This window comes from Ziziphus jujuba, chromosome 11, assembly GCF_031755915.1.
Source record: "Ziziphus jujuba cultivar Dongzao chromosome 11, ASM3175591v1".
Classification (NCBI taxonomy): domain Eukaryota; kingdom Viridiplantae; phylum Streptophyta; class Magnoliopsida; order Rosales; family Rhamnaceae; genus Ziziphus; species Ziziphus jujuba.
The window spans coordinates 4,924,412-4,941,978 of record NC_083389.1 but is presented as its reverse complement, the minus strand read 5'-3'; the positions used below and the strand labels follow the sequence as shown (position 1 = coordinate 4,941,978).

At 36.8% G+C, this 17,567-nt stretch overlaps 3 protein-coding genes across 4 annotated transcripts; 2 read left to right on the top strand and 1 right to left on the bottom strand.

Annotated features, from left to right (window-relative positions):
• The first annotated feature begins 70 nt into the window (after positions 1-70).
• LOC107431515 (protein NRT1/ PTR FAMILY 3.1) lies at positions 71-3,776 on the top strand. The gene is made up of 4 exons (XM_016042454.4): positions 71-831; positions 1,457-1,674; positions 1,869-2,428; positions 2,526-3,776. Exons 1-4 carry the CDS (start codon positions 723-725, stop codon positions 3,472-3,474), a joined length of 1,836 nt encoding a protein of 611 aa, XP_015897940.3. The 5' UTR covers positions 71-722; the 3' UTR covers positions 3,475-3,776.
• Positions 3,777-4,413: 637 nt separating this feature from the next.
• Positions 4,414-13,039, top strand: LOC107431539 (ubiquitin carboxyl-terminal hydrolase 5). 2 transcript variants are annotated; one of them, XM_016042483.4, is made up of 15 exons: positions 4,414-4,758; positions 5,608-5,862; positions 6,133-6,277; positions 6,396-6,455; positions 6,570-6,665; positions 7,189-7,608; positions 8,665-8,805; positions 8,898-9,068; positions 9,306-9,563; positions 9,652-9,800; positions 10,220-10,359; positions 10,477-10,789; positions 11,272-11,545; positions 11,695-11,911; positions 12,303-13,039. In XM_016042483.4, exons 1-14 carry the CDS (start codon positions 4,619-4,621, stop codon positions 11,863-11,865), a joined length of 2,733 nt encoding a protein of 910 aa, XP_015897969.1. In that variant the 5' UTR covers positions 4,414-4,618; the 3' UTR covers positions 11,866-11,911; positions 12,303-13,039. The 2 variants fall into 2 exon arrangements, with proteins under 2 accessions (XP_015897969.1, XP_015897968.1); XM_016042482.4 differs by having other exon boundaries at positions 10,220-10,789.
• A 291-nt stretch (positions 13,040-13,330) lies between these two features.
• On the bottom strand, positions 13,331-15,558 carry LOC107431540 (cytochrome P450 CYP94D108). Its single transcript, XM_016042484.4, has one exon. It carries the CDS (start codon positions 15,053-15,055, stop codon positions 13,400-13,402), a length of 1,656 nt encoding a protein of 551 aa, XP_015897970.3. The 5' UTR covers positions 15,056-15,558; the 3' UTR covers positions 13,331-13,399.
• Between the last annotated feature and the right edge of the window lie 2,009 nt (positions 15,559-17,567).

Genomic DNA, 17,567 nt, shown 5'->3' with positions numbered 1-17,567 from the left:
TGTATCAGCATATTGTCTATTTCACTTGCAATTGCAATCAAGCAGCCAGTTAGAGCTACTGCTACTGCTGACCGACTAGTGGAGACCATGGAGTTTCACACACATTTCAAACTCAAGCTAGTTCTTGGAACATATACATATATATGCTTATATGTCTAGCTCGCTCGCTCACTTAGTTCCAAAAAAAGCCCAAATTAAGGACCTACATCTTTAGGATGGATGGGATTGTATGTCAATAATGAAGGCTACTAATTGTCTTATTGCTTTGGATTGTATGTCGATAATGCAGGCTACTAGTTGTCTTCTTCCTTTTACGATTTGGCAAAAGATTCCACTCTTTTTAAATTTATATAAATTATGCAAGAGTAAGACTGATTTTCAGTTTTATTTAATGTTGGCAGAAAAACAGTGGAATCAGAATAATGCTAAAATTTTGTGTATTTGCCAGGCACACAGGTACAAGGCATATATATATATATTTATTACATAAACTGCAGTAATTGCAATTGGTTAGAGTAAGGACAAGCTCTATTTAATGGCACAAAAGACTATCATTTCACGCCAATGGGTAGTGGAAGTCAATTTGTGGGCCAAACATCTCTTATTTATGGAAATCTGTCTCTCCAAACCACCTTACCTTAAGGTCTAACCCCAAATTTTAATATTATTTTGTTTTTATCTGCTTATATATACTGCCATGGCATTGGATTTGAGAGCCAGAAATGGAGTTGGATATGCAGAACATAGCTGATGGTGGTGAGAAGCAGGAGGAGGAAGAAATGAATAAGGAAAAGAGGCTCGGAGGGATCAGAACAATGCCTTTCATTTTTGGTATGTATATACATATATATATATATATATATATATATTCCAATTCCAACTGTACTGTATATATTGATTAATTCTTCTTTTTAATTTCTTTCAATTCTGGGTGTTCAATGTACCATAAACCCAAGACACAGCTTATGGAAAGATCCAAGGGATAAGATATGGAAATGGTGCGAAGTTGATTAAAAAAATAAAAATCTGACTTATTGTAGGATGTATAAAATTTTGTGTGTATTTTACATACAGTATAGCAGCACTTGTGCTTTGGGAATGATGCCTAATACTATAATATATATATATATATATAATCCTGTAGCTCTCCTCTCCTCCTTCCAACTTCAACAACAATCTATATATATGTGTATTGCAATTCTCAGCATTTCTTCTGCAGATTATTGAAAGGGGCGTTTACATTTTTAATCAATATTTTCAATTTTGAGAAGGCTTTATTTGGACTACAATAACTAGTGTTTTTCTTACGCTTGCTCTAAACGTCAGCACATTAAAGAATAACATGGAAAGGAGAATGAAGAATTAAGAGCATGCAATATTATTTTGTGGAATAATTAATGTTATATAATCTGACAACTGACTACTCTAGCTGTGTTTCCACGTGTTTTGGATGCAGCAAATGAAATCTGTGACAGATTTGCAACCACAGGTTTCCATGCCAACATGATAACATACCTCACCCAAGAGCTTAATCTGCCGCTGGTTCAGGCCTCCAACACCCTCACCAACTTCAGTGGAACAGCCAGCTTCACCCCACTCATTGGTGCTTTGATAGCCGACTCTTTTGCCGGTCGGTTTTGGACCATCACCATCAGTTCCTTCATCTATGAACTGGTCTCTCTCTTTCTTTCAAAACCTAACAAACCTGACAGATATAATACAGGACACGATCATTGCTTATTCTAGTTTCTGTTTAATTAATTTTTGCAACTTTTTAACATAACACACGCACATACAGAGAACAAACAATATTATTAGAAGTGAGAAAGTTTAATCATTATTATGTCAAATTTCCTTTTCATTTACAGGGATTGATTAGCATAACTATATCAGCAGTACTACCCACCTTGCGCCCTCCACCATGCCCCACACAAATGAACTGCAAGGAAGCATCAGCCTTCCAGATATGGATCCTCTACATCTCTCTTCTCCTCACATCTCTTGGCTCTGGTGGCATTAAGCCTTGCGTTGTTACTTTCGCTGCTGACCAATTTGACATGACCAAGTCTGGAGTTGCTGGTCGAAGATGGAACTTATTCAACTTGTACTATTTTAGCATGGGAATGGCAACACTAACTGCTTTGACTGTCGTAGTTTACATACAAGACAATGTAGGTTGGGGCTGGGGTCTTGGCATTCCAACTATAGCCATGGCTTTATCAGTTGTAGCTTTTGTCATTGGTTCTCCAATTTATAGAAGGTTAAAACCAGGAGGGAGTCCATTGGTTCGATTGCTTCACGTAATTGTCGCAGCTAGTAAGAAGAGGAATGCAGAGATGCCATCAGATCCCATGCTTTTGTATGAAAATAGGGAGCTTGATGCTGCTATTTGTTTGCAGGGGAGGCTTCTTCACACCGATCAATTCAAGTGAGTTCGGAAATCCATGTTCTTTAATATTTCTTCAAGTGCAAGAAATGTACAAATAGCCTCATCCCTGCTTTCTTGTCTCTTTATTAATGTGAAGGTGGTTTGATAGAGCCGCCATTGTAACTGACGATGAGGCAAAGGTTCTGGGGCCACCAAACCTGTGGAGGCTTACCACAGTTCACCGTGTTGAGGAGCTCAAGTGTATCATAAGAATGCTGCCTATTTGGGCAGCCGGAATCTTGCTTGTTGCTTCACACTCAAATCAACACAGCTTCACAATCCAACAAGCTCGCACTATGGATCGTCACCTTACCAATTCCTTCCAAATCCCAGCAGCTACTTTGTCTGTCTTTGGCGTCCTAACCATGCTCACTGGACTTGTTCTTTATGAACGTCTATTTGTCCCTTTGGCTCGCCGATTGACAGGGAACCCATCTGGCATCACTTGCCTACAGAGGATGGGAATAGGCTTGGCGGTCAACATCCTTGCCACAGTTGTCTCATCTTTTGTTGAAATGAAAAGGAAAGCAGTTGCTGCTGATCACAACTTATTGGATGATGCAAAAGCCGTTGTCCCCATAAGTGTGTTTTGGTTGGTTCCTCAGTTTTGCCTTCATGGATTAGCTGAAGTTTTCATGTCTGTTGGTCACTTGGAATTTCTTTATGATCAATCACCTGAAAGCATGAGAAGCACTGCAGCAGCCCTTTATTGGATAGCAATTTCAATAGGAAATTATATTGGTACCTTGATGGTGACACTTGTACATGCGTATACTGGCAAGCAAAACAATTGGCTGCCAAATAAAAATCTAAATAGAGGAAGATTGGACTACTATTATTGGCTTGTTAGTGGAATTCAAGTTGTTAATCTCATTTATTATGTGGCATGCGCTCGGTTTTATGCATATAAGCCTTTGCAAGAGGCCACAGAAATCTGCAGCAAGGAAGATGATGAAGAACTTGCTAAAGATAAAATGCCATCTAAGAAGATGGATAGCTCTGATAAAGATGGAGGGGTAGAGCTTCAAAGAAGTGTAACAGTTTGAAAACTATTTTAAATCAATAAGTTACTTTAAATGTACCTCGTTTAAGGTTCTTAGTATTTCAATAAAGCAAATTAATGAAATGAATAAACCAATTATATGTATGGAAAGGTATCATTGTTTCCTTCTATCACATGTCAAGATTCTAAATTTCTAACGAGTGAACACTTCTTACAGGCTAAGCCAGTTTGGTGTTAATAGTTACAAACAAGGCAAGGAACATCCACATATATGTACATGGATTATCTTGTTGGCTTCACGATTGGGGGGCCAAATCTGCAATGGGAACCACTTTGTTCTTTCTACTTTCAATTTCTTATTTTGGTCTATCATTTGGAAAGCCCAATGACATAGTTCATGGGGAAAGTTTGAAAGACTTGAAAATTTTATCATAAAAAAAGCTTGAAACTTGAAACTTCATTAGCTGTTCCATTTCCAAACGGCAACATCAATGCAAATCCATCTCTTTGAACTTTGAAGGCAGAGAAACCAACTACACAAATAACAGATTAGTAGGTGGAGATCTCAAATAGGCGTTTCATCAAACGACTGGTGGGTACTACTGCTTCTGGCAGGCCGTGGGTCGGACGTTAACTGTGGGTACACAAGTCTTTTGGCCCGAACAAGAAAGGACGTTGACGTCTATAGGAAGCCCAAGGCAGTGATAATAATAATAATAATATTGAAAAAAAAAAATTCAAGTAGTGTATCAAAATAGAAAAAAAAAAAAAAGAAAAAAGGGGAAAAAAACTCAAATCGAAAAAAGATAAAAGTATCATGTTAGAGTAATTTTCTTATTATTGACGCTTTTAAAGTGTTATAAACTCATATATATATATAATTTTTTTTTTTGGCTAAAAGTTATAAACTCATATATAAGTGTGTGTGTGTGTGTATATATATATATATATATATATAATTTTCATTCTATAAAGCAAAAAGGAAAAAAAATCCACTATTAAAAAAAAAAAAAAAAAAAGGCATGATATGATTACATCCTCTCTGGCCTCTTAACGCCTTGTTTGGTCACTCAGAAAGAACAAAACCCTGGAGAACGAAAACAAATCATAACAATCTCAATTCATTTCCATTAATATCGTTCGAGAGAGAGAGAGAGACAGAGAGACAGAGAGAGAGAGAGAGAGAGATGGCGGAGGTGTCGATGTGCAGTAGCAGCAGCAGCTCGGAGCTGACACCGGATGAAGAGAGGATAGTGATAAGGGACATTGCCTTGACTGCCGAAGCTAACAGCAAAGAGGGCGATACATTTTATTTGATCACCCAAAGGTTCTTCCTTTGCCCTAATCTTCTTCTTACTTTCACTCCACCTAAATACGGTTCTCTCAGCAATACTCAATTTTTTCGGTCCAATTTTTGTGTTTGAATTTATTTATTTACTTATTTTGCGTTTCCTCCTCTAAAACTTAGAAAAGAAGTAATATTTTTTCGCGTTGCCAAATAGCTGTACACTGTTGTGTTCGTGCAATGTATTTTTTTTTTCTCTTTTTCCCTAAGAAAACTTATTGGACGACAATTTGAAGCAAGTTTGAGTACTTTTAGCAAGCTAACTCATTGTAGATTTACGTGAGAAACTTACATAATCGGATTATGCTTGAACCAGAGCTATCTTATGCTTAGGTAAAAATAATTCTTGGTCTTTTCAGTATTCTTATCTAATATTCACCAACGATTTTGGTGAGTTGAGATACTATTTTCCCAACCAGAAACTAGCATTGTCTGAATTTTGGCAAATAGGGTCCTCAAAACAATGCTTATTTTCGTCTATTTGCTTCTCATTCTTCACCAGCTGAAGATGATTTTTGTTCAGTACATCAGTGTAGTAGTTTCAGTTCTAGTAAACTCATGGTGGGAGCTATTTCTATTTTGTGTCAGTGATTGGCCGACTTGCCATCACATTGAATCTTATTTATTGCTGTTTTCTATGTGCATCTTGGATTGCAATTATAATGATTTAAGCTCCATGATTTGAGGTGTTTTGTTCAAAGAATAGTGACTAAATTACCTAAAAAGTTCCACACCCCATGCCTGAGAGAAGAAAAATATAATCAGTTCGTCATGCGTGCATTATTTTTTTGACTGTTCATTTCCTAATGTTTTCTAATTGGTTCCCTACAGATGGTGGCAACATTGGATTGAATATGTGAATCGTGATGAGCCAAATAACCTAAATGATGCCTCCTCCTTGTCTGAGCATTGTGATTCAGTTGGAACAAGTACCTTAAAAAGGCCTTCAGGTATCGATAATTCTGACTTGATATATGATGCAACATCGGAGGACTCCAATGCAGGAACTGAGATACATGATACTCTACTAGAGGGCCGTGATTATGTATTGCTCCCTCATGAAGTTTGGAACCAATTGCATACATGGTATAAATTGTTCAAGATTCATCTTAACTATCATTATGGTTTCATACTCTTCTTTCTTGTGTCTATAATTTGATATGGGACTGTCCTTCCTTCCTCTGAAATTGGTTACTTGGTTTAATGATGTTTAATTTTCCCTGTGCTTTTAAGCATCTTGATTTTTCTTAATTTTGTTTTTAGTATTTTTGAAGGGTTTTATTAAATTGGATTGCTTGTTATTTACTTCTGCTTTATGAAACATTAAGAGACTAATCTAGTGCTTGTTGTTTCTAGGTATGGAGGTGGTCCAACACTGGCAAGAAAGGTAATTAGTTCAGGTCTGTCTCAGACAGAGTTGACTGTGGAAGTTTATCCTCTGCGCCTTCAATTACTTATGATGCCAAAAGGTGATCGCTCTACTATAAGAATAAGCAAGAAGGTATAGTATGAGGCCAGGTCATGTTTTACCTACCACTTTCTTCAGCCTTCTGGTGTCGTAGTCATATTGATGTCTTCATAGGTGTGTTGCTTACTTGACATTGAAACATTGTGCACAGGAAACCATTGGAGAGCTTCATAGGAGAGCTTGTGAGATTTTCGATCTTAAAGCTGAACAAGTAAATTTGTTATGCTAGCCACTTATTAAATTTATTATTTTATGTGGATGCTTATACTTCAGCAAGTCTTTCACTCTCAAGTTCTTTAGTATTCAAGAATCTTGTCTTCTGTAGGTGTGCATCTGGGATTTCTATGGACGCCAAAAACATGCTTTGATGAACGACATGGATAAAACACTTGATGATGCTAATGTTCAGATGGATCAAGATGTGGGTCTATCTTTTTATCTTCTAAAAATTGACTATGCTTTCTAGAACCACTATATTGTAACTTGGATTCTGCCTTTATTGCATGCGTTTAATGGAACTTGGTAAAGATGTATTGGAAATATACATGTAATTTTAGACTTTTTATCTTGGATGAACTAGATCATGTTGTAGAAGTACTTTACAAATATACAAAGTCATGTACCTAGATGAGCAAAATATGTTGTAGGAATTTATGGGCAGCTTTGATAAAAATTTTGGTTTTTATCAGTTATCAATGAGAGTGATTAATTAATAATTCATTAATTTACATGCATCAAAATTACGGTTGGTATTTTCTGAATGAGGATATTTCTACTGGTTCATTCTGGGAAACAAATATAGAAATGTACATTCATGACAAAATCATATAGAATTATATATAGATTTTCCCCTTTCTAAATTCCAGTAAGCTGTGAAGCTTATGTATTGTTGGATGAGGGTCCTCTGTGTATTACGTGACCCTTTTCTTTCTTTTGACCAACAGATTCTGGTGGAAGTCCTTAACCATGCCAATGCTATTGGATCGGGTGGCTGCATGAGTTCTGTTCAGTACAATGGATCTCTTGAGAAGGAAGCGACCTCTATTCTTGTAGAGCCTTCTAAGTCAAGCTTATCAATTGCAGGAGGGTTATCCGCTAGCAAGGGTGCATCAAAAAGCTACAACACTGAGATTGCACAGAGTCAAAGCCTGCCTTCTCCAGCTAGGGAGTCGGATAATGCTCATGGGATTGTTGGTGTTAGTACAAGGGGCTCTACTGGTGGTTTGACTGGATTGCTAAACCTTGGAAATACTTGTTTCATGAATAGTGCTATACAGTGCCTTGTTCATACACCAGAATTTGCCAGATATTTTCGGGAAGACTATCATCAAGAGATAAATTGGCAAAACCCTCTGGGCATGGTCGTAAGTTTCAATTAAGATAATAATTTGAGTTATTTTTCTTTCAATTCTAATTTGAAAGAGTTTTGGTTGTTAAAGGACCCTACTGAATCTTATTATAAGTTTTGTAGAATTTGGTATAGAGTCCAAAAACCAGCCTAGAACAGTAATCCTTTACATTCAGAAATGCTACCTGTTGCTTCTTAGTTGTCTAGAGTTGTTACTTTAAATTTTTTCTTGAATGCCATTGATATCAGCATTTGCATTATTGAGTAAAATAACCTGATCTATTTTTCTTTAGGACTCGAGCTGGGAAGTTTTGGTTGTATGCGTATCCAGTGACAGATACTGATGGTTGAATTAAGGAACTGAAACTAAACATGAATAAATGTGAATATTGTGTATTGATGTATTTATTTACAAACAATTCTAGACTATGAATTGTACAAATATGGTCAAATAGATGTCTGAGAATTAGAATAATATGTCCTCCTTTGTGAAAGTGCTAAAGTCCCACTAGGAAGGATGAGTACTGTCGGAACTAGTAATAGACAGCAATGCAAGCACTATCAGCGGAATAAAAGAAAAATGTTATTAGCTGTGAATTCGAACTTTTTGGTATTTTCCGTTTCTTCGGATGATAGAACGCCTAGACGACGTTTTTCTTCCTGGGCTGCTGTAAGTAGATCGAGAGGTCGTGTCAGCCTTTTGCCAGGAGTAGGAGCTAGAGCAAGAGTTAGTAAGCCAGCAATGTTTTTGTCCCTAGCATTGGTGTTAATGCTGTCTCATATCAAATAAGAACCATAAAATCTAGGAGTAATCTTATTGGAAGCCAGGAAAAAATCTATATTTCATTACTCTGAGGTTCCTCAAGTAATGCCTAATGGATTCCTTGATTTATTTCTTATTCCTTATCGATTCCTTGATTTATCATCATTTAATCTAAATTACTCCAAGAAGCGCATCGACTCAAGTTAGTGATTTTACTAGTAGATATTTTTCAGTTTCTAGGATTATTTTCACTCTTTTAATGCTATTTACTATCTTGATTTGACTCAGTTTGAAGTGGTTATATTGTAGGGTGAGCTAGCTTTGGCATTTGGTGAGCTACTACGGAAGCTGTGGGCACCTGGACGAACACCAGTGGCTCCTCGGCCTTTCAAAGCAAAGCTTGCTCGCTTTGCTCCTCAATTTAGTGGCTACAATCAGCATGATTCTCAGGTTTGATAGTTGTAACTAATTTCTATTTTATTTTATTTATCTTTCAATGAATAAATGCACCTCAACATCCAAAAGATTGACTATTATTACAGGAGCTTTTAGCTTTCTTACTAGATGGTCTTCATGAAGATCTGAATCGTGTTAAACATAAACCCTACATAAAATCTAGAGATGCTGATGGCCGACCTGATGAAGAAGTTGCTGATGAGTATTGGGCCAATCACATTGCTCGTAATGATTCTATAATTGTCGATGTGTGCCAAGTGAGTACGTACAAATTGATAATGTAATGGTTCATGTGGTAAAGTTGGTTGACATGCATGCTTCGGACATAATTTATCTTCCAGCTAATGTTGGGCATCATTTCATGTTTTAAACTGAACATCTTATTTCAGAAGATCATGTGGTTATTCTGTTTAGATGCGTCATCTTCAGTCATGCATATGCTTTTTATATAATTCAGTTTAAGTATGTATTTTTATGTGTTCCCCAAATCATAGGGTCAATACAAGTCAACTTTGGTTTGCCCAGTGTGCAATAAAGTATCTGTCACATTTGATCCCTTCATGTACCTTTCACTGCCGCTCCAGTCTACCACTACCCGAACTATGACGGTGACAGTGTTTACATGTGATGGAAGTGCATTACCATATGCTTGTACTGTGACCGTTCCCAAGCAGGGACGCTGCAGGGACCTGATCCAGGCACTTACTGGTGCTTGTTCCTTGAAGCACAATGAGAAGCTTTTGCTTGTGGAGGTTTGTCTTCTTAAGCATCGTTAATGTTGTGGTTGTATATTTTCATATAAATGTATTCAATTATGTTGTTTAAACGTGTGATCTACAGATACACAACCATTTGATTCAGAGATTTTTAGAAGACCCATTAATATCGTTGTCCACTATCAAAGATGATGACCATCTTGTTGCCTACAAGACTTCAAAGCTGTTGAAGAAAACTAAATATCTTCAGCTGATGCACCGTCATGGAGAGCAGTATGTATACTTATTATTTTTGTGCATGTATATAATAATTAAAAACCTTAGCACGTTCCCCTCAAACCCTTGTTTTCCCTGTATGTGCTGTGCCCAAAATAATTTTTTTGATTTTCAATTCCTTTATTGTATTATTTTTTTCCTTTTCCTTTTTTATTTATTATTTAATTTAATTTTTTTTCCTGAGTATCTTAATTGCTCCTGAGAAAGCAGTTGCTCACTTGGTTATAGCTGGACAATTGTCATGATCGGAATCAAATGTGTTGTTATTCAATGATATTGTAGACCATTTAAAGTAGTGGTGGAGCTGATTTATGTCTTTGTTTCTTGGTTAAACATTAACATTTGTTCTTTTTCTTCATTATCCTTTATTGAGGAACTTTCTAGTACTTACTAATTTACTTTTAATTGTCTCCTAGAGGTGCTAGTGATAAGCAGACTTCATCAGGCTGGAAACCTTATGGAACACCTCTTGTCTCCTTAATCTCATGTGATGATGAAATTACGAGAGGCAATATACAGACAATGGTTCAAAAAATGCTTTCTCCTATGCTAAGAAGTGAGAGTCTGGGTCATGCTGATGTATCTGATACTAGCATCTCTGCTGCAGTTTCAGAACCTTGTCTTGATTTAACTTCTGGTGAAGCATGTACTGACTCCAATGTTTCTCATTCAGATGATGTCACTAATTCTAAAGCAGCATTGCCAAAACTACCTCTTCAGTTGGTTGATGAAAATAATGCATTCATTGATCTGTTAATGGAGCAAGAAAAAATAATTAAGCTTCCCTCAACATCAACAGCAATACTTATATATATTGATTGGTCCCAGAATCTCTTGGAGAAGTATGATACTCACTACCTAGAAAACTTACCAGAGGTGTTTAAATATGGACCTGTTACAAAGAAGGCTCGCAGTGAACCTCTCTCCTTGTACACCTGCTTAGAAGCTTTTCTACGTGAAGAACCACTGGTGCCTGAAGATATGTGGTTAGATTTTCTTCTCACTCTTTATCCTTTTCCCCCTGTCTACACTGAGAGTCACACACAAATGGTACAATATAGGATCTACTAGTCTGGCTGCTACTAGTCTCTTATCTGTCTATGATTTTCACGTCCCAGAGTTGCTAGCCTTTTAATAGCTTCACCTCTTACTAGTCTCCCATGGCTGCTGGAGTAGAAGATGTCAAACAGCATGCAAATTTGCTAGTGCAACTATGTTAGCAAACGTTTGTTCCCTAAATTCTGCTATGTTTGCATCTCATCATACTTATTTATTGTGAGAGTTTTTTTGTTCTTTCTGAAGACCCGATTAATATATTTTAAGCATTCCACTTGTACCTTAACTGTGAATATTTAATGATGATGAATTCTCTAAACCTCCTAAATCATTTTTACCTTTTAACTGTGGCACTCATTGTACGAGTGTAGAGATTGGCCACTAATTAAATCATAATGGCTATCTGGTGAAGGTACTGTCCACAGTGCAAAGAGCGGCGGCAAGCAAGCAAAAAGCTTGATTTGTGGAGACTTCCAGAAGTGTTGGTCATCCATTTAAAGAGATTCTCATACAGCAGATCAATGAAGCATAAGCTAGAAACTTTTGTTAACTTTCCTGTTCATGACTTTGATGTAACACATTATGTAGCCAATAAAAACAACTCCCAGCGCCAACTCTATGAACTCTATGCTTTAACAAACCATTATGGTAGCATGGGTAGTGGTCACTACACAGCACACATCAAGGTACGTGGGAAGAAATATTTCTGAAAGAGTTTTTCCCTCTTTGTCTGATCATTATTTAATCTGCATTATATAAGTCGAATAATTAGTAGTAATATAATCTTTAAGACTCAATCCTATACCTTCTTAGATGATTACACTGTTATTTGCAGCTTCTAGATGAGAATAAGTGGTATAGCTTTGATGATAGTCATATATCACCAATAAATGAAGAAGATGTGAAGTCATCTGCCGCATATGTCCTCTTCTATCGACGGGTGAAGACAGAAGATGCAAATGTCAGTAATGGGGTCCAGGACAACATCGTTTTTTCACAGAAGTAGACTTTGTTGGTTTTTGAGTTCTTGCCAAAAAGGGTGTGGTGCCCAGGTATCTGTGCAATATTTTATTTTTTCCAAAAGCTTAATGAAAGGAATTTACATGTAAACATTGTAGATGTACCATTGGGGCAGTTCTTTTTCTTCTGAAGTTGGGGACTCTTCTGGCTTGGGATTGCTATTTAACCCCTACTTAATGGCCTCCTGGTCTTAAGAAATGTGCCTTTTGGAGATAGAAATTCCAACTCAAGTTGTCTTGAAGTTGCACTTAATTTTTCTTCTAATTCTGAAATTCCTATTCAAAAATTGTCCATGCATTGGTACCTTTTTCTTTAATATATATATATATATATATATATTTTCCTCTTTGTTTTTGTCAAACAGGAGAGCTATGCTATTATTTTTAGCAAATTACTGACCGATTACTGTTCTCATACATGCAGAGCTGGTCCTACGGATTATTTATTGTTCATAACTGTATGGGTTATGGGACTCCCTGGAAAAGATATTGTTGTTCAAGGGGGAATGAATTCAGGTAGCTCAGAAGAAAAGGAGGAATGAAATTGTAGCGGTAACCTATGATTGTTTATAAAGATAATGGATAGTTGTAGCAAGTTTTGGTAACTAAAAGGAACTGAATAGAGCTGCTGTTGATACCAAGGCCTTCCTATGCGAGTAGACATGACCGGTGCTTATGGTTTGCATGGTCCGTACTATGCGACCTGGCCTGGCATTGTTATTCTCATTTCTTATGACACAGGGTAACCAATTAGACAGTGGCCGACTTTAATAATATAGTACAATGACATATCTTTCCATATATTATATATAGAGTAGTTTTATGGTGCGGATCACATCAAAGCGGCGATTTTTGTTTTTTTTTTAAAAAAAACGTCGGCTTTGTTGTGTATACTGTGTACACATACATAGCAAAACCGAGGTTTTTTTTCCTTTTATCCAAAAAGCATCGGTTTTGGTGTGGTTTACATGCGGATAGTCCGCACCATAGAATTTCCCATTATATATATATATATATATATTTGATAGATAAGAATAAATCTGATTTTTCTTTGTTTATCCTTTTGCTTATTTTGGTTTGTGCGTCATGTAACTTGCCTATGAACGTTGATGGAAGAAAATCAAACTAATCGACTAGACGGGTCAACAACCCATATACTTACTCACCTTCTTATACGCTTAGATATTTAATTTTTATGTGCATATGCATATTTTGCTGTTATTGGTTTTCTTCTTGTTTGTATCTTAGGAGAGCATCGTTTTTCTCCAGGGAAATAGGTATTACTTGATTATCTCCATGGTAACATCACTATCCGTCTATTCGTCAAATTACTCATCGAGATGCTTACCTAATGGTGTATAATATTGCCTGATATGTAAACGCTGACGGACCAACATACACAATCCACACCAAGATTCCCAAAATAAAATATGAAAACGGAAGAGATAGCGATGAACAAAAAAGTGGGTGGTTGTGATAAAGAGTAGGATTTGTGTATTAATATATCCCATTTGATTTGAATTAGAGTCGTTCTCTCTTTGTGAGTTTCACGGGCAAACCAGTTTTCATTCTGAGGGTCAATGACAACAAGTGCTCTGGACGCTTATCCCCATCCACCACCTCGATCTCGAACCTCTCGATAACGGTAGCAGCAATGGACTTCATCTGAATATAAGCCATATCTTTTCCTAGGCACATTCTCGGCCCCGCATGAAATACCGGGAAGCGGAAGGGGCTCTCTTGGCAGCACATACCATCATCATCCAACCACCTCTCGGGGACATATTCATCATAATTCTTTCCCCATATGGTCTCCATCCTCCCCATGGCGTAAGTATGGTATGTCACGAACCAATCCTTGCCAACGAATGTCCCATCGGGCATAATGTCGTCGGTCAGGCAGGCTTTGGTATCAACGGGCACTGGAGGGTAAAGGCGCATGGCTTCGGAAATGGCAGCCTGCAAATACTGCATGTCCCTGAGTTGGTTGAAACTAAAATAGAATGTGTTGTTGTTTTCCCCAGTATTTGTATTTTGTATCCGAATTGCTTGCAGCTCCTTGAGTATGGAGTTCTGGACGTCTGGTCTGGATGACAGTAGCCAAAAGAACCATGAGAGAGCGGAAGAAGTGGTGTCTCGCCCAGCAAGAATGAAGCTTATGATGATATCTCGGAGAAACTCGGGGGAGTTGTTTTCTTCATTAGCGATGAACCGGGACAGTAAATCTTTTTCATTTTGTAAGCTGCTGCTGCTGCTGTTGGCTTCCATTCGGGAGCGTATAATATTGTCAGCGAATTTGTGGACGGTGTGGATGGCTTGTCTGAGACGGCGTTCTGATCCAACGCCCAGCAACTTCTTGATCTGCCAGACGATGGGAAAGGCATACATGAACCTGCCGGAGCTAAGGGTGGCAGCGTCCTCAAAGGCGCGCATGAATTCAAATTCAGCACCTGCACCTGCGTTGGTGGCATTATTGGCAGCCATGGAATTGAGACAAGCAGGGTCGACGTTGAAAGCCAACTTGCATACGTTGTCAAAAGCAAAGCGCTCCAGGATGTCCTGCAAATCAACAACATATCCCCTTCGGGAGGCGTCCTCCAGAGTGGGAAGCAACCGGGTGTCCATCTCTACCACCACGTTTTCCAATACGAAGTTGCGCAGAGATTTTGTGTTGAACTCGTAGCTGGCGGTTTTCCTCTGCAGCTTCCACAGCTCACCATCCGAGTTGAAGATTCCCTCCCCCAGAAAGTCTTGCAGCAGGTAATTGAAGCGGTCACCTTTCGGGTAGTTTTGGAAGTTGGTCTTCAGCATGTGCTCCACGTTCTCTGGGTTGGCCGTCATGATGCCGTGGACCTTCCCCGGCCGCCGAAACACCGACGTCTTGGTGGGGCACCTGCGGAGGACTTGAGTGGTCCATTCAAGGAACCGATGCCTGTTGTACAGGAATTCTGGTAGGGCTCCCAGGATGGGGTAGATTTTGAACCCTTGTCCTCCTCCTCCTGCTGCTGCTGCTGAAGGTTGTTTGCTTCTTTTGTGGGTTGAGTTTTTAATATTAATATGGCGGCCATGGCCAACAAAGTAAAGGTAGAAATATGCAAACAGAAGCAGAAGAAAAAGAAGAAGAAGAAGGCAGAGGAGAGATTGAATTTGGATAGAGAAGAAAAGCTCCATAACCATGGCTGACTAATTGGCTAAAGGCTAAAGGCTAAAGCTGAGCAAGCTTACCTAATTGGAAAGTAGAGAGAGTGAGCGAGTGAGCGGGTGAGTACTGATAAGATATGGGTGGAGTACGCTTATGTCGCAGCCTTGCAGGTATATCTTATTTTCAGAAGAAAAAGTCCGGTTTGAATGTTTGATGGATGACGTAATTTCCAAATTAACCACCCATAATTAAACAAATAAATAAATAATAGTAATTAAGGCGGATTATGATTAATTAATGGTTAAATCTGTTGGTGGGGCCAAATGGTCCAAATGAAATGCCCTGATTAATCGGTGGGTTTGAGTTCTTTTACCCATTAATCCCGCCAACAAGGCAACAAACTCACTAGCTAGCGAGCTATTCCATGCCATGGGAGATTATTCGCCAGTTAATTATCTAAAGCAAGAATTGTATACATATATAATATATTTATATTAATTGAAAAGATATTACGAAGAAGGATTAGTTTTGGTGGCATATACTTTAAGCCAAAAAAGGGAAAAAAAAAATGTTAAACATGCATTAGTCTTTGTTTGTCTCTATACATAGTTTAAGCCAAAATAATAATAATAATAATAATAATAATAATAATAATAATGTTTTGGTGCATATGCATGCATTAGTCATTGTCTCTTCTCTCTGATTCATATGTATAGCCACCGCGTGTAGTCAAGGACTTTTATTTGTGTCAACAGAGAAAGCTAGTCAAGGACTTTTATTTGTGTTATACTTATTAATTATGTATTTTTTCACACCTATTTTACAATTGCAAGTAAAACATACGTAACTGAATGCGCCTTCTATAACAGCAAATTGATTGCCTGGTCATTTTCCAAATTTATTAATTTGTATATTGATCAGAAAGGTGCTCATTTTCAATACCAGTTCATGGTGTCCACGTTAATCTCTTTATGATTTATTAATTATTTCGATTCCTTAATTTTGGATATTTAGTATTCCTAACCCCGGCCTAGTCAATTCCTCAAAATTGAAAAAACCTGCATGTATCAATTTTATTCCTATATGATGTATGTTTTATCTTACCGGCTACCACCAAATAACTTATATTGTCAAATTAATGTTAAATTATATATAATTTATGGGGCATTTCATACATTTTCACCGGCACAAGTTGTTTGGATTGGAAAATTAAGCTCAACTAATGAAAGTCCTATCTAATTATATTGAACTAAATTTAAAACACTCAAATTTAATTAGTCTAAATTTAAAATAACCCGATCCAATTCAACCCACTTCTGCAACACAATCAGCAACACAATCAGGATTAGCTTTGCATTTCGATTTTCTTAATTTATTTTCCTGATTTGAATGGAGAGGAGAAATTTTGCATATATATATACATATATATATATATATATATATATATTTGTAGGTGTGTGTCTTCAAGTTAGATCTTCAAGTTGAAATTATGTTTTTATTGAAAAAAACATTGTGAGTAATCATTTTACAGGGGTCAAGGAAAAACATGTCATATATGATTAAGATTGTAGTAAATTTTCTTTTGAAACTTGGCTGAGAAGAATGAATAGCCCATGAAGTAGGATCGAGTTTAATTAATATGTTGGGCTTGCTTAAATAGTATTTGACAAAGTTTAACTCAATTTAAGATGGGCATTTAAGGGTCCCTAATCTGTAGGGCAGACATGGCAGCACACTGAATAGGGAAAAGAAAAACCGTTTCTTTTCTTAGACAATAATTAAACCCATTTCTCTTCCTTTTTTTTTTTTTTTTTTTTTTTTTGGGGGGGGGGGGGGGGGGGGGGGGGGGGGGAACATTATGGAGCTATTCAATCATTAATCGATATTCCTAAGTTTAATCCACAGGTAAAATTATACATTTTCAGATTTTGAGTTTAACCATACCTCAATAAAATCTCCCTCCTCTTTAATTTAGAGTATATTAGAATCAATGTTTTAAAAAAAATATAGAAACCACCCTTCTCAATTTTACATACAAATAAGACATCCATCTCACCAGGATATGCCAACCAATTATTATATTACTACCACATATATAATCCAAGACAAGAACTTTAATATAATATGGTGCAAGGGATAATTTATACGTGAAAATTTAATAAATATTTTACAAGTTCACATATTTTATTTGTTATATCATGTGGTGTTTGTATAATTATAGATTATTAAATTTACATTATACATAATTAATAGAAATAATAAAACATAATCAATGATGAAAATATCGATATTAATGAAAATATTAAAAATTTAATTTTATAAAAATATCGATAGAAATATTAATATCGATGAAAATGACCACTATAAAATAATCAATTATAGAACCTTTAATTTTATTTGATATATATATATATATATATATATTTTCTACTACTTGTCGGTGATCGACTTCTTACTGACTGAGAAGGAAATATATATATATATATATATATATATAATCTGGATTCCACGTGCTACTTCCCACCACTCCTTTTGCTTCTTTCTTTG